This window comes from Aythya marila, assembly GCF_965140915.1.
Source record: "Aythya marila genome assembly, chromosome: 2".
Taxonomy (NCBI): Eukaryota; Metazoa; Chordata; class Aves; order Anseriformes; family Anatidae; genus Aythya; species Aythya marila.
This window is the reverse complement of record NC_139043.1, coordinates 47893311-47909894: the sequence shown is the minus strand read 5'-3', so window position 1 is coordinate 47909894 and position 16584 is coordinate 47893311. Positions and strand designations below refer to the sequence as shown.

General features: G+C 37.3%; 1 protein-coding gene across 1 annotated transcript in view; it reads left to right on the top strand.

The window, feature by feature from the left end:
• CTDP1 (CTD phosphatase subunit 1) overlaps positions 1-16584 on the top strand; it is an 87536-nt gene that overhangs the window by 45655 nt on the left and 25297 nt on the right. Inside the window, exon 11 of the mRNA XM_082752888.1 lies at positions 176-341. Within this exon, the coding sequence (XP_082609014.1) occupies positions 176-341 (166 nt within the window). The remainder of the gene's footprint in view (positions 1-175; positions 342-16584) is intronic.

The window sequence follows — 16584 nt, the reverse complement described above, 5'->3', positions numbered from 1 at the left end:
TAAGAGTGAAAATAAAAGCAGTGTCATTGGAAGACTTCTTCTGTTGAAGAACCCTGAAGCCTGTTAAGTAAAGTCACCAATAGTCAGTAGTCATAAAATGTGTGTAGGATTTTATTTCTAGGAAAGCTATAAATCAAGTAAATCTTTCTTATGTGGGACCCCTGAAATTTTTCAGAGTTGTTCAACCACACCAGCAGCAGATTTTCGAAGAAGATGACCTACCAGCAAGTGGAAATGAAGAGCAGCCTGGTCCATCTAAGCGGAAACGCCAGCCAAGTATGTCTGAGACGATGCCCCTGTACACCCTATGTAAAGAGGATTTAGAGAGTATGGATAAAGAGGTGAGCTTAATTAATTGTGACAAGTTTCTAATGTAATAATTGTTAGTTATGCATAAGTTTAGCTTCTGTTGAATTATGCATATATGTCAACAGACCTTATTTGCCACTATAGTAACGTGAAACAAAAGCTGTAGCTGACTAAGAAGTACAGTTTGGTTTAAAACAAAACTATGTTCTACAAAGCAAACGTAACTTCAGGAACTGGAGTACTCATATGTGTAAGTAGGCCTTGAAAGCAGAACTTCATTTTAGTATGGCTTTTTACCAAGAAACAGCAGAGTTGCTGTGTGTTAAGTTTTGTGAGGTGTCACTTCAAAATAAATCTTCAAATAATTTGGACCAAGTCAGTGGCAGGATGGGAGAAGAGAGGTCAGGATATAAAGGGCACGGGCTGTAGGGAGTATCAAAGAGCCAGAGAAGAGAATGGGGTCTCATTATCCATTAATCTGTAATTGCAGTGCTGTTAAATTACAGTTGTCATAGTTCTACAGATGACGGGAGCTTTCTGTTACAGAAATAATTTTATTTTTTTTTAAACACTACCGCACTGTTTGAAAATTATTTTGGCCCTCTACCAGCTTTTTTTTTTTTTTAGTTATTTTTGTGTGCACTTCCTTCAAATGAACTGCCTTCCTGTGTAATACCAAATGATACATAGAAGGGGAAAAAAATCCTATCATTGCATGCCATGTTTTCATGAATTCATTACAATGTACGTGACTCTACTATAAAATCTAGTGACCCTGGAACTTTAATTCATCTGTGAACCTAGATCGTTAACTAGGGCTGGAGACAGGAGTGGATAACTTGCTGGTTTCTGGCAGTAAGTTGCTTATGAGGTTCCGGCAATAACAGGCCTTCAGAGTTATCTTCAGAAAATATAATAAAAAAATGAGGAGAAGACTGCACACTTTGTCTAGGAAAGCATTTATGTATATAACATACTGTAATTTTGAGACATGCTGTTGTTGGAGAGATCCTGGAGGAACTTCAAGCTGATATTTTAGGGGAAGGTCCAATAACTTTTAACTACTGCAATAATCTACCATGAATTTCACATCAATGCTGTTAAAGCTGTTAACTCTACCTAGTAACTCCTGGAGTTGACAACTTTTGATTTCTCTTGCTTATTTGTTGCCTGTTTTATCTAAGACTTTCACAAGAAAAAAATATTTCTTCTTATCATGGTGCCAGTTCCTGAACCCAACTGTTCCTTCTTTCGGTGTTTTCAGTGGCACCTAAAGCACCCTGTTATTATGGGTAGTTTTTGTGTCTGAGTACTAATGTTTTGTAATGGTGTGGCTTTTGGAAAACATTAATGAATTGCTGTTGCAGTGTATGCACTTAGCCAAAAGAAAGTGTGCATGTTTTTCATAATTGCTGCAAAAATTTTTTTAAGATACCATTCACGAATCTTGATAAAACCCAGAGCTTCTGCTACTGTTTGTTTTGTAACTCATTACTCTTTATTTTGCTACAGACCAAAGGAATTAAAGTTTTTCAACCTATCCTACAAATATAAACATTTTAAACTATGATTTATCTCAAGTTCTCATTTTATTTAGCTTGCGTATTTGGAAAACTAAACTAGATGAACTACAGAACAAATTAAGCTTACTTTCCAGGGCATTGTTTTCATAGTTGACTTAGCATGGGTTCCAAGAATGTGATTTGAGGTTATAGTTGCTGCCAAAAGGTTTTCCTTCCAATGGTCTCTGTTCCCACCAACAATGTCTTTGTGTTTCTCTGATCCCCAGGCAGCTGAATCAGAAGAAACTTTGTTGTTGTTGTTGGGGCTGTATGTTTTGGGTTTGTTTGGTGGGTGGCGGGGTGTTTCTGGTATTTTACCTCCCCAGCATGGTTTGATCAGGGAGCAAACGTTAACACTGAGATGGAGAAAAGTGCATTGAGGATGTATAACGTGGAGGCTGAGCTGGAAGTAGTAGTTTTGCTTCTCCCGAGAGCTGACTAGAGAGCCAGCCAGGGGAGACTAATTTTTCCAGACTAGTTTTGTGACTGTTACCTTCATCCCGCTGAAGATGCGTTCATGAAGAAGAAATGTAATTTAAGTAATAAAATAGGATGTAATGGTGTCATGTGGGAATATGCTTTTATGAAAAAGGAGGAATATGTGTGGTAATGTAGTCTGTAAAATGTAAAAAAAAAATAAAATTAAAAAAAAAGCTTATACAAGGTAGTGTGGAAGCTGGAGAGACTTAATTCTCCAATCTAATCAGTTTTTCATTTTCAGTGTGAAGCATTTATTTTCAAGTGGCTTAAAGCAAGTGACAAACTTTAGTCTTGCTGGGTTTCTTCACTCTGAGGTTAGTTTTCTGTAGAGAAATGATGATGCTGTCATGCTAGGAATCACTGTGCTGGTGCTATTTATGCTCGTAGAGCACTTGTTCTGTGAAGTGGCTGGCAGATGCAACAAGTAAAGTTACTTGGTTTTGTAAAGAACATGTTCAGTGTTCTGTCACCCTCTCAGTAAAGAAGTGCTGTCTGCTGTCTCATATGCAGTTTGTGCCCATTGCTTCTCATCCTGTCACTGGGCACAACTGATTCCATCCTCTTGACACCCTCCCTTCAGATATTTATATGCATTGATGAGAAAAGGTCAAGTTATTGCAGCAAAAGACACAAGTCTACTGTGCCCCTAAGCCTCATCACCTTACTAGATGAAATGATCATGAAAAATAATGTCAGCATTCTGTTTTCTCAACGTTGTAGGGAAGACTGAGGGCCACTGCGTTTTCTTGTTTCTAAATCAGTATCTATCCCACATCTCCTCTTCCTTTCACATCCCACCTCATGGTTTGTTTGTTAGGCTACCTCAGACATCTCTTTGTCAAGCATATCTTGAGCAAATTTTTGCAGCCACAATTGTACCTCCATTTCCTTGATTCAAATAGGGTAAATCCTGAAACATGTCCATGTATCACTCTTTCCAACTTGCTTATCTTCCTTTGAGTGTTGTCTGCAGTTTGCTACAGTGGAAGAGAGAGAAGAAAGAAGGGAAGTCAAACATTCAAAGGAAACTGGATATCAGTTATTTCTGCTATTTTGTATCTTGCTTTAAAGAACTTAATTTCCATTGAAAACAGAAACAATTCTAAAAAGTAGCTCTGCATTTTTTTCTTTATTTCAATTTTCAAAAGATGTAATATTTATTTTAAATCTTCATCGGTAGTGGTCAAGTTGTAGGTATGCCATCCTGATTAGAAATATTGAGACTGACTTTTATTCAGGCAGTTGAAAGAACTCTAAAAATGTAGTGTAGCTAAAGCTAGTGGAATTAAATTATCAGCAAGCGAAACACTTACTTGTCTTTTTTTCAGTCTGCTATTTGTCTGCAGAGCCTTGGTTTGCCCACTAATTGCATAGAGCTGGCTGCCTGATACTTTTTATGTTTATTAGAAGGACGTCGTGGTCTGAACTTGTTCTAAATGTAGCAGCTTTAAGTGTTTGTAAATAGTTCTGTTTTTTGGGTTTTTTTTGTAATGTTTTACATGGAGATAACTGATTACTGAAGTAAGAAGGATTATTATCTACTTTCATATTAACTCAAGTAGACAATTGATTTTGGACTGCTTTTGTTTCCAAAGGTTGCTTAGAAAACATAATTTAAGCTCGCTTTCCCAGTCTCTGGTGTACTTGGACATCTTAGTCTTATTCCCCCGTGCAAATAAAAATTCATTAAAAAATGAAAAAAATATATTGGAACCTTTTGGCACATTCAGACAGCATACTATTAATATATTAATTTTGTAGCTAAAAATTGGATCTACCTATATGTAAGAAAGTGTTAGATGGCACTCATGAAAAAGCTGATAATTAGGTGCTACTCATTTTGCACAAGATTCTGTATAATATGATTACTCAAATTCTTGGCAGGTCAGGCCATTGTTAAGAGAAAATATAAATAATGTATGATTGAGGTTGATTCACTTGTCTTATGCTCAGATATCTTAACAGGTAATTTAATCAGGAGATAAGTACAAATGGTTATGCTACAACAACAGTTATTAATGGGCTGTACTAAACAAACATTAACTGAAGAGGCAGCTGTGCTTGCTTCAAAGCTGACCCCTTTGAGGAATCTGATAAACTGTATGTATAGTAATAAGACTTTGCCTGAGTTTTGTCTGGATTTCCCTGTTTATTCTATTGACAATCAGTCAATGATTGAATGGATTTACTTAAAATAAAAGATATTCCTGCCATCTTGTATGTTTTTCATACTTTTCTGATGCAATCAAAATATTGTTCAGATCCTTTGCCATTCTTCAAAGCTGTTCTCAAAATCGTTTTTGTAAGGAGTCTTAGCATTTCAGAGGGTTTACTTAAAGTACTGAGAAAAGTAGCTGCTTCTTATATATCGCTATCATTCTAGCACTTCTGCTAAGCATAGAGTAGAAATTCTTATGCAAATGAGGTCAAATCTAAGCTCTTAACGTTTTTTAGATTTAAACAACTTCTATTGTCCCTTAAAGTTTGCCTGCTGTGTAGCAAATATTTTATTCTAATGTTACTCTATCTGAAATAGAAACTGGATCTATTAACATCTACTTACAGAATATATTTACAGAGTGTCAAAGTGAAGCTTGAATATTCTGTAGAGAAGAAAGCATTTCCATACATTGTGTTTGATTTTTCTGGGCAGTGCTGAATAGGACTTTATGTATATGCAGCCTTCTGTGTTTTGCCTTAAAGAGAAGCCATAAATGTTTTTCAACTGTCTGCTTGTTCACTGAAAATGGGGCTAAACTTCTCTAAATGTAGCTCAATAACTTCACTGAAACATATGCATCTAACTCCATATTCTAAATCAAACACAGTTAGGCTGTCAGCGCTACTTGGATTTAGTTAGAAATGAGTGGTCTGAGCAATATAAACAATTTAGAAGCTGATCACTAACATAATTCTGAGCATTCTGTGTATAGGGTCTAACTGAGCCTCATCACATATCTGAGTATGTTTCTACACTAAAATTTTAGTTGTTTTTCCTCTGAATAAGATTTAAACTCTTCTGTTGAATTCTTGGTCCAAGTATGAACTATTTTTTTCATGCCTATTACTTTATAAAGATTTTCTGATATTGGTATTTCAACATAAGAAAAAATATTAGGCAGTATAGCATAATATATGCTAGGTATTGTGGAATACTTTTAGAAATGTGCATATTTGAGGTAAAATAGCTTTACTTTGCTTTTGTAGAGTCTTATATCAGCTGCTGGCATCAGACAGCAATTATATTCCCTTATTGGCTTATAATGGCTATAAGTGAATATAGCCATTCAGTTCTCTCTCTGTGTGCTAGTCTTGCAGTTGCAAGTGTTCTAGCTACTTTGTCAACATTATCAGGAATGTTTGCACTCTGTGTACAACCTTAACAGACTATAAAAAAAAAAATGCAGAACTATAGCTCCCTACTGATGGAAAAGATTCCATGATGTGAGACAGTGACAAAATCAATAATTACCAGAATAACAATGTTGCTCTAAGTTTTTGGTCTACCATAGTGGTATTAATTTTAGATTTTGAGAGAATGTAATTGGTATTGTTCTGTTTTTCATATATGAGCTTGCACCTTTTCATAACAGGGATTATAGTCGACTGTAGACCATGTTCTCTGTCACCCCGCATAGCAAGTTTAATATTGCTTTCTTTGAGATGAGCACAGGCAGCTGCCTATCTCAGATATTTTAGTGCTCTGACATCAAACTTCTTTCATCAGAGGTATTGAGAACTGGATATAGCTGGCATACCACGACACATCAATCATCTCAAAACTCGTGTAGCATGCATCACCTTCATATTGAGCCCACCACTTTTGAAACCAACCACTGCTTAGTGCCTGGACTTATCTTTTTTTGTGTCTGTGTTTGGTGGGGTTATTTTTTTTGTGTTTGGTGTTTTTTTATAAATATCCAGAACTAAGCATGGAATGAGTGGTCTAGCTATGCAAGGCACTTTTTGCAGATGCAGTGCCCATATCACTTTACTGCTTTGTTTAAAAACCCCATGCTTTGATTATACAGGTCAGCAGGAACCATTTGAAAAACAACTTAGCTTCACTATCTTCTTTAAGCTTCCATTAAAGCTAATTTAGAAATAGTTTTCCTCAATATTCATTATTTCAGTGGCTTTATTAGCTTGAATGCTGTAATAAAAATTGGGTGAGCAATTGGCTAACGGGCAGGGCCCAAAGGGTTATGGTAAATGGGGCTGCGTCAGGCTGGTGGGCGGTCACCAGTGGGGTCCCTCAAGGCTCCATTTTAGGGCCGGTACTTTTCAATATTTTTATAAACGATCTGGATGTAGGAATAGAGGGTATTTTGAGCAAGTTTGCTGATGACACCAAACTTGGAGGAGTTGTGGACTCAAATGAGGGCGTAAAGGCCTCGCAGAGGGATCTGGACAGGTTGGAGAGCTGGGCGATCACCAACCGCATGAAGTTCAATAAGAGCAAGTGCCAGGTCCTGCACCTGGGACGGGGAAACCCTGGCTGCATGTACAGACTGGGCGATGAGACGCTGGAGAGCAGCCTAGAAGAGAGGGATCTGGGGGTCGTGGTAGACAGCAAGTTGAATATGAGCCAGCAATGTGCCCTGGCAGCCAGGAGGGCCAACCGTACCCTGGGGTGCATCAAGCACGGCATCGCTAGTAGGTCAAGGGAGGTGATTGTCCCGCTCTACTCTGCGCTGGTGCGGCCTCACCTCGAGTACTGTGTGCAGTTCTGGGCACCACAGTATAAAAAGGACATGAAACTGTTGGAGAGTGTCCAGAGGAGGGCTACGAAGATGGTGAAAGGCCTTGAGGGGAAGACGTACGAGGAACGGCTGAGGTCACTTGGCCTGTTCAGCCTGGAGAAGAGGAGGCTGAGGGGGGACCTCACCACAGTCTACAACTTCCTCGTAAGGGGGTGTCGAGAGGCAGGAGACCTTTTCTCCATTAACACTAGTGACAGGACCCGCGGGAACGGGGTTAAGCTGAGGCAGGGGAAATTTAGGCTGGACGTCAGGAGGGGGTTCTTCACAGAGAGGGTGGTTGCACACTGGAACAGGCTCCCCAGGGAAGTGGTCACTGCAACGAGCCTGTCTGAATTTAAGAAGAGATTGGACTGTGAACTTAGGCACATGGTCTGAACTTTTGGGTAGACCTGTGCGGTGTCAAGAGTTGGACTTGATGATCCTTAAGGGTCCCTTCCAACTCAGGATATTCTATGATTCTATGATTCTATGATAAATGTCTGTTGGCTATTACGATAATGAGACCAATCTAATAAGGTATGCCGAAGAGGGAGGTTCACTGACAATGCTTCATGAAGCCAGCTGATATCTGGTAATGGTAATGCTAACCTCAGGTAAAATGAAGTCCTGACACATCCAAGCTGGTTATGCTTATAGATAGCTTGGATCAGGGAGGGTGTACTGGTTGGTTCATAGTATGTGGGAAAAAAACTTACACTGAACACAGCATATCTGCGTTTATGGAGCATGAAGTTTTGGAGCTCATAAGCCCTACCATGTCCTAGGGGATTTACAAAGTGATAATTTAGGTTCATTTGAGCTGTGATACAGAAAATCTGCACTTGCAGATACAGGTAAGCTGATTTTTGCCTGTCTTGTTTTCTTATCTTAATATTTTGAACTTCTCTTCTTAGACCATGACTTTTGAATAGCTCTTTATGATGCTGAACAAGAATATGGGGTGTGTAATCTCTGAAATGTAATAATGCTTATTTTCGCCAAAATATGTATGTAGTGATGAACATCTCCAGCTTCTGAACGAAAGATATACTGAAAGCATATCTTAGAATAATAAAATCTAGAACTGGTTTTAGTAGAGATTTTAAAACCTCTTGTAACAAGGATTCGTTGTAAGAAACAAGTAAAACATATGAGAAGCAAAAATATACTGTTTTCATATACATATTGTATATACCAGAAATTTTTCATTTATACCTGAATATATTTTTAAGGTATGGATTATTTGGGTTCTCATACCTATTGGAGTAAAGTCCACAGTTTTGACTATTCTTCTATAAAAGCAATGTTTTCTGGTTATTATACTGTTTAATAATGGACTGTTTCTTTGGTTGCAACATTTCAGGAAGTGTTTGTCTCCTGTGCTGAAGCACATTAGAGCCTTAAATGCAATCTAAATAATCTGTAGTTCATGTTAGAGTAAATTAGTACAAATCAAGTTACCTCCCACCCTTTGATATCTTAAAATAACTGAGTAAATCACAAATGATTCTCTCAGAAGCTTTCAAGGATAATGTGCTAGGTAATAAGTGTACTCACAGCTTTATTTACAGTATTAACTAATACCTTTGCTGATGAATTGAAAGAGAATACGTAGGTTAGTGTCCTGGTGCATTTTTCACAACAGCTGAGAATTTGTTTAGAAGTACAAGCTGCAAAAACAACTTTTCACATTTTTTTTTTAAACCTTCTTCCACAAGTTCAGCAGATATTGCTATATAAAACAAAATAACGAGTGCATGGAGAATACTGTAGAAGACTGTCTTGTTCTGTTTTTAAAACCAATTGGACAGACAACAAGATGGATTAATGGTAGAAACCTACCCACACCTCTACAAAACTGCCTGTGTTGAGGAACATAATATCAATTGGACTAGAATGGTTGTGACTTTCAGCAATCGATTATACTTAATTCTAGTCTTTGTTATCTAGGAATCCCATTGTTTGTTTGTTTTTAATTTGGGTAATCAATATGTTGTCCTCTACAAAATGCTTGTGGACGTAAGCACCATAATAAATGTAGTCATTGTCTATGGATTTTGTCATCTTTGTTTTGTTTCTTGGTGGAATTTCAGGAGAATAAACGCTGTCAGAAGGCACTTGAACATGTTTTGTTGATCAAAAAATTGTTGTACAATGAGGCTTATATCCAAAGAAGAAATGCTTTGAGGGAATGGTTGGAAGAAAGACAAATAGAATAAATAATTTTTACACTGATTTGTTCTTTTTTTATAAGATAAAACCAGAATAGGAGCTCAGAAAAAGTATGATCCATTAATACTAAAGTCCTGTTACTGTACTGCCTTCAGCACTTCATTAGCATCTTACTACAAGTGGCTCCCTTGGTAGTGAAATATGTCAGAAAAGATCACTCAGAGCTGAGAAGCTGTGTCCCCTCAAATTGCAATGTGTCATTTTTAGTAGTATGTTATGATATCCAACTTTGTGTCATGTTTTGGTTGTATTTAAACTCCTTTTGCAAGTGTTCTTTCATTAGCAAATTAGATTGATTTATGTTAATAAAAAAGTCATGAACCCTAGACTAGTTTTGCATGTCTCTTGGTAAATGTTTATGAACAAGAAAAATATTAAGACTTACGGCAGAGCTATGCCTTAGGTAATAACTAGATTGTTTTGAAGTTTTGCAAGTTTGTCTCATCAAAGCTTCATACTGTATGTCTGCAAAATACAGTTTAAGTAGGAAGGGTAGCTTTGAGAAAAAACTATTAACAGGTGTTTGGAAGCATCAGCAGACATCTCTGTAGATTTTCTAGTCTCTGCATGTTTAGATAATACGTTTTTTGTATTTAAAAAAAAAAAAGTGCAATGGAATTTTCTACAAAGACTTCACCTGTAGATTCCCTCACCAGCTCACTCCTCTAAGATGTGGATTAGTCTAAAGTAAAGTCAGGAAGCTTGGTAAAGTATGGTTCTTAAGGGCACGCAGCTAAGGCTTCTGTTCCTCTGCAGGTTTTGGGGGGTTTGTTTAAGATCTGTAGATATGGGAAAGTCTGAAAGATTACCCAATGGCAAAAATTTTGCTATCCATAACATAATCAGCTGATAATGTCAGTAAGTTGCAAAAAGAGCAGATGGTTTGGTCCACCAGTTTATCAAATTCTAAGTTGTTTGAGAGAGCATGTGGCCTCTTCTTCTTGCAGATAGCTAGTGATAGGGCAAGAGGGAATGGCCTGAAGTTGCACCAGAGAGGTTCAGGTTGAAAATTAGGAGAAATTTATTCTCAAGAGGCACTCCTTAGTTAGGCATTGGAACAGGTTGCCTAGGGAGGTGGTTCAGTCACTGTCCCTGCAGGAGTTTAAGTACCAGTTGGACGTGGTGCTTAGGGACATGATTTAATGAGTGATATTGGTGGTTGGGGCATGGTTGGAACAGATGGTCTTGAAGGTCTTTTCCAACCTTATTGAGTCTGATTCTAATGCTTTTAATGTAGGTTTTCCAAGATACTGGTCTGCTTCCTGTTGCAGATATCCACTATTCAAGTTCTGGCTATGCATTTAACATAGATGCTTATCCAAAGTCTGTAAACAGTTGTTTGTTCCTGGTGTCATGTATCATGGCATGGATGCTTGTGTAGACATAACATAATTGTGAAACGGAACAGGGAACTTGTGTAGGCAATAACCCACCTTAAAAAAAGTACTTAGAGGTAATTAAGCTGTTAATACCACTGAAAGCTGTTAATACCATTGAGTCGTAGCTTATCAAGCAATGAGATAATCTAGTCCAGCAGCAGGAAGCTGAAGGTGACAGTTCTGATTGCTTCTGGAGGTCATCTTACAAGATCAGAAAATCTGTATTTAAATTTAAACCGATTATCTAGTTGCTGAATGTGTAGTGATTATTTCACTTGATAATAGGTAGTGTTACACAGGGGAGCAGAAAAAAAAAAAGGGGGATAAAGCAAACTAAATTCCTCCTCCCTTTTGATGCAGAGTTTTCATTCAGTACTTTTTTCTTTGGCTCTCTCACAAACACTGTATCAAACACTGAAATGGTGTTTATGGTGTAAATACTTCCAAAAATGCTTCCAGTCATTAATTTAAAAGGCATGCATTTTCTGTCCTGTTGAGAACGTGCTCTAAATCGAAAGGCAAAGTATCTTCTCATCTTCTGAGCTCCTTTCTTCTTGCACACTGATTCCAGTGTAGTACTGTTAAGATTGGAAGGGATCTCAAGAAATCGTCTAGTCCAACCTTCTGCTCAGAGTGCAGACAGCATTAAATTAAGAGCAGGTTGCTTAGTTCTTTGTCCAGCTGGGTCTCGAAAGCCTTGAAAGACAGACTCTACTTCTCTGTGCGTAGCTTGATCAGATGCCTGACTGATCTCATGATGAAAACATTTCCGTTCTGTCATGCTGCAACACCCCTGTTTCAGCTGGCGACTGTTGGCTCTTGCTGTGATGTGCTTCCCTCCCTAAGGAGAGCCAGGCTTAGTCTTCAACAAATGTTGTCTTTGGTACTGTAAGGTTGGTACCATAAGGTTGGTCCCTCTTCTCCCCTCCAAGGTTTCACTTCTCCGGGATTAACAGGCTCCAGTCCCTCAGCAAGTGCTCGCTCCCCCACTGTCTTGGTGGCCTTCAGCTGAAATTGCTCTGGTACAGTCACTGTTCTTCCTGTATCGGGGAGTTTGTAAAACTGAATGGAGCACTCTAGCTGTTATCTAATAAGCGCTGAAGAGGGATAGGGACAAGATGATTAATCACTTCCCTTAATTTGCCAGCTACACATCTGTTAGTGTAGCCTGGTGTGTCTTCATCCTTGCTTGCTTCCAGGGCACATAATCAGTGTGATTCTTCCACTTTTCAGACCACATGTCTGATTTGTAAAATGTTTTGTAGCATCATGAGGCAAATACTAGAAACTTCTGAATGCAAAAAAAAATGGTATTTGTGTGTTACACAGTAGACTGATAAGCAAAAAATAAAAAGCATATTAACATGAAAGGAAGAGGAATATGAATTTAATACTACCAAGACTTTTTAAATTATGGGTGCCAAACCACTTTCTTTTGAGGTAAATACAGGAAATATTGTTAAGCATAGAAACATGCTATCTAGTAAAGTCATAAGATCTTAATTTCTGGATTTGGAATGGTTCAGAAAACATCTTCAATGAGGGTACAGATCTGTTCCTTCAGAGAGGAAGGGAGAGAAAGGATTGGCTGAATCTTCCAAATATTTTTGAGTCCTCATCTTTTTTTCCCTTCTAATGAGGGTGAGGAGGATGACACAGATGAGCTGTGTACAAGTACATCATAGCTTAGAGAGGACAGAGGCAGATCTTTCCCAAAGGAACCTGGTACTGGGACAAGATGGTGTTGACATGAATTGCAATATGGGTTATTTTGACTATATATAAGGGAAAACTTTTCTAGCAATGAGGGTGATCAAACTTCAGAAAAAGTTGCTCAGAGCAATTGTAGATCTCCATATCTGGACATACTCAACGTTATTCTGGAATTCCCCTGAGAAACCTGATATTAACTGGAGTGGCTTCCAGCAGAGTGACCTGCAGAGTTCTCCTCCAACCTAAATCATTCTGTGATTCTAGTTGGTTCCAAACTAACAAACTCTAATGTGTCCTGTAAGGTCTTGGTTTTAAGTAGGGTAAGTGAAATTAAAATAAATAAATAAAAGCAAGATTAATACTTTGCTTCACAGAAATTCTGAACACTCAAATGGTTTCCATTTCCAGCTTTTTTCCTTCAAACTCTTGAGATTGTTTACCAGTCAAATCCTGTGATTTTCAGTAGGGAAGCTAATAGAGAAGACGATGCAGTTCATGACCATGTATTAGCCTTTTCTCTAACCTGTTTTGATTCTTGCCAACTATTTCAGCAGAGTGCGTTGAAGTTACATGTAGTGATCCAAGACATGAAAGTCAATATTTAAATAAACTACCTAGAAAAAATCTTATAAGATATTTCATAAGGTTTGGTGATATTCCTTAAAATGTCTACATGAAATTTTCTGAATGAGCCAATGGTAATTGTGTTGGACAACAGGAAAATCTGCACATGAAAAAAGAAAGGGATGTTGAATCACATGCATAAATATACATGATTGTATAAATCAAGTCCAAATCTACTTCCAACAATTTAACCTTCCAGTGACATCTTCATAGAAATAAATATTTTATTTCAAAATACCGTAAGTCTAGATCTCTTAATACAGATTTTCATTAAATTGTAGGAAAGTTTTATCATTCACACAGTGTTATAATATCACCTCTACAAGCATCTTAAACTCCTATCTTTTATTGAAGATATGGGTAATACATGTAAAGTCCTGCTCAAATAATTGTTCCTAAGCATAAGAGTTCAGAAGAATATATATATAAAAAATCTAATCAGTTCATTGAGACAAAGTGCAAAATCAAAAATTTTCATAAATAAAACATTTAAGATCAAGGGTTACTTACTAGAGTAGCTACCATATTTGGGGGGGGGGGGGGGGGAGGGGCGAGTTCCAATGTCAAAATTTTTCAATGTCTTGTGGCTAAGTGATACAAGTGGTGCAGAGTATGTCAAAGTATTCTAGTCCTGAGGTCTCAGTCTCTTCTGCCGTGCTTTCTGTGGTCACTTGACTGAACTTGGACAGGAGGAATGTGTCTTACTTGACTCTTACTTCATTTTGCTTAATGACTGAGTAAAGTAGTAGTGGGGAAGCAATGAAGGTGGTGTTGCAAAACTAAGCATGACAGTATAGGAGAGTCGAACAATGTTACTACACTGACAGTGTGTTTCCTCCTGAGGAGGCAGCGTTCCTCCTGTGTTTTATGTGAGGAATGGTTGCTTTCCAAGGACACAAGGACAGCACTCTTCATACCAGTCTTTTTTTTTTTTTTTTTTTTTTTTTTTTAACTGAAAGCCAAAACTTTAAATGAGTAAGGGTCAGCAACAGGTTAAAAACACATTCTTTCTTTGAAGTATAGTTGTAGATCACTTTATTTATTGTCTTTTAATTCATGTCGGTGAAGATTACTTTCTGGAATTTCGGCCTGGATGTTTTCAGGAGTCTAAATTGAAGAGTCATTGCATTTAGAAGCCAGGGATCTCTTATCTCTGTTAAGGTATTGTTGTTTTGGAAATGCTGTGACGAAAGAAATAGAGGGCTCTATCCTTTCTGCCTCTTGTAGACTCGATCTATTCTTCCTCTCCATCACAATCATAAGATAATGTGCAGTCAGAGCTGAACTGAAATGCTGGTCTTGTTCATCAGTGATTCCTGACAACAATATCCTGCTAGGATAGATGAACAGCTGTATTCTGGCCATAAGTATTGCAGTCACTTTTATTCTTAGACTGCAACATTTAAAAAAAAAATAAATGATGTAGTTTACAAGGTTATTGCAATTTAACAACCTCTTGTCAGAGGATTTCTTATGAAAATAGAGTAAAGAAAAGGAAGATTACAGGTATGAATGGCCTTGTAATCAGATAAAGCAGTAGTTTCCAGGCTGCAGATGTGTTGCTGACTCAGGAGACTTTGGAGAAGCTATTACACTATCTCTCTGGAGACATTTTTTCTTTGGAGACTTTGAATTAAAAGATCATTGTGACTTCTACTATTAGTAACTCATAGTCCATGGGAATTTGTGTTCCAAAAATTGGTAGTTAGGAAGGGTTTTTTTTCTTTCCAACATCATGAAGTGTTGCTGCTTCAAAGCAATTTCATTATGCTAATAATAATGTTGGTGTTTAGAAGAACTGCACAGAATGCTTAAATCAGCTCTTGAGGCACCCTAATTACCAAGGCAAGACTCAAGCTCGTGTTTCTTTCAGTGGTTTCAAGTGTTTGCCCTTAAGATCTCAAATTTTTACAAACTTTCTATTCAAATGTAGACATCACTTTCCAGCTGGGAAATTCAAAGCCATTCAGGACTTCTGAATGGCATTCCTTAAAGGGCTTATCATAAACTAGGATGGAGAATCGTTACTAGCCTTGCATTTTACTAACAGTATTGTTGTGTAACCTCTGGGTAATATTTTATTTCCTTTCCAGTTTAAGTGTTAATTGTGGAGTAAAAACCATGCAGTGAATTGTACAGTTCTAGTCACAGTTATGTTACCTTTTCATTTGCAAACATTAAGTTGTCTGGTTAAAATATGCAACCTGTTTGTTTCCTTAGTTTTTTTTCCTAGCGGTATCTGCCTTGTAGGAGTATACATTATTGCCCAAGGTTGCAATTAAAATGTATGCAGGCTTTATAGCCAGTGCTGTGCATCAGTACTGTGAGCTACATCTGTTGGGACTGCTGTTGCCACTGTTCATTCCCTAGCAAGATCCAAGTATAATCTCCAGTGACTGCCAATGAGAGCTCCTCTAAGTAACTTTTCCATAGTGCTTCTAAGTTGTTTTTCAAATTTAATCATAGCAGTAGCTGCTTTCAGTGTAGAGCAAAGGCTTAAAGCTTCTTTTCTGACATAGTTGCTTTTCATCCTAAAACTGATATGTCTTTTACTAAAGGCTGCAGGTTTCTATGTGTGCAATTTAATAACTTTAGATGAAAGGAATTCCACACCACAATGGATGGGAAGCACATGTTACAGATTCTTTTGCTCTCATTGTGAAGGCCTTACTCTTAAAGTAACTCAGAAATCTCTCTGCTACTTAAACTAAGAGAGCTATCTAGGGGTATCTACAATACTCCTTCACAGAGGAAAAAAGGCAACAACCGCCACACAAAAATATTATAGAATCATATATCCTGAGTTGGAAGAGACCCACAAGGATCATTGCATCCAACTCCTGTCCATATATACAATAGGATATTCAGAAGAAAAAAAAAAAAAAGGTATTGTAAATATAATACGTTTTGAGAAAGAAGATTGCATTTATTCAGGGACTTCTGCTACTGAAGAACAAGATGGTGATGGATGGAGACTTGATTACTCAGTTAATATTGTTGTATTGTTTTAATGGTACCATGATTGTTGATGAAGAAATTCATTCTGGGGCTGGTTTTGTTGTGTTTGGTGGTGTGGGCTTGTTTGTTTGTTTGTTTTTTAAAGGTAGAGAATCTGAATCTCAGCATACAAAGGTGACCCGACAAATATTTGAAAAGCATAACAAAAAGTGTATTTACATGTAAATATAAGAACCAAGAGCAGGAATAATTAACCACTATTAATATCAAGAAGAAAAAAGTATAAATACACCACAGTTCTATTTCTTAATTTTATACCATTCTGTATAAAAAGCCAGAATATCAACACTGATACTCAGTAACTATTCCTGTGTTTTGTTTTTTTTTTCTTTTGCATTTATTTGGTTTTAGACATGGTTCAATACTTAACATATGTGGGCCACTGTGGGCCACAGGTTTTCACTTGGAAGTTTAAAGACTTTTGAGGTTTTTTAACCTCTTATATAAAGACTTTATGTGCTTATTTTTGAGAATTCAGGTGTATAAGTCTGTCCTTTTTTTTTTTTTTTTTTTTCTTTCAGTATT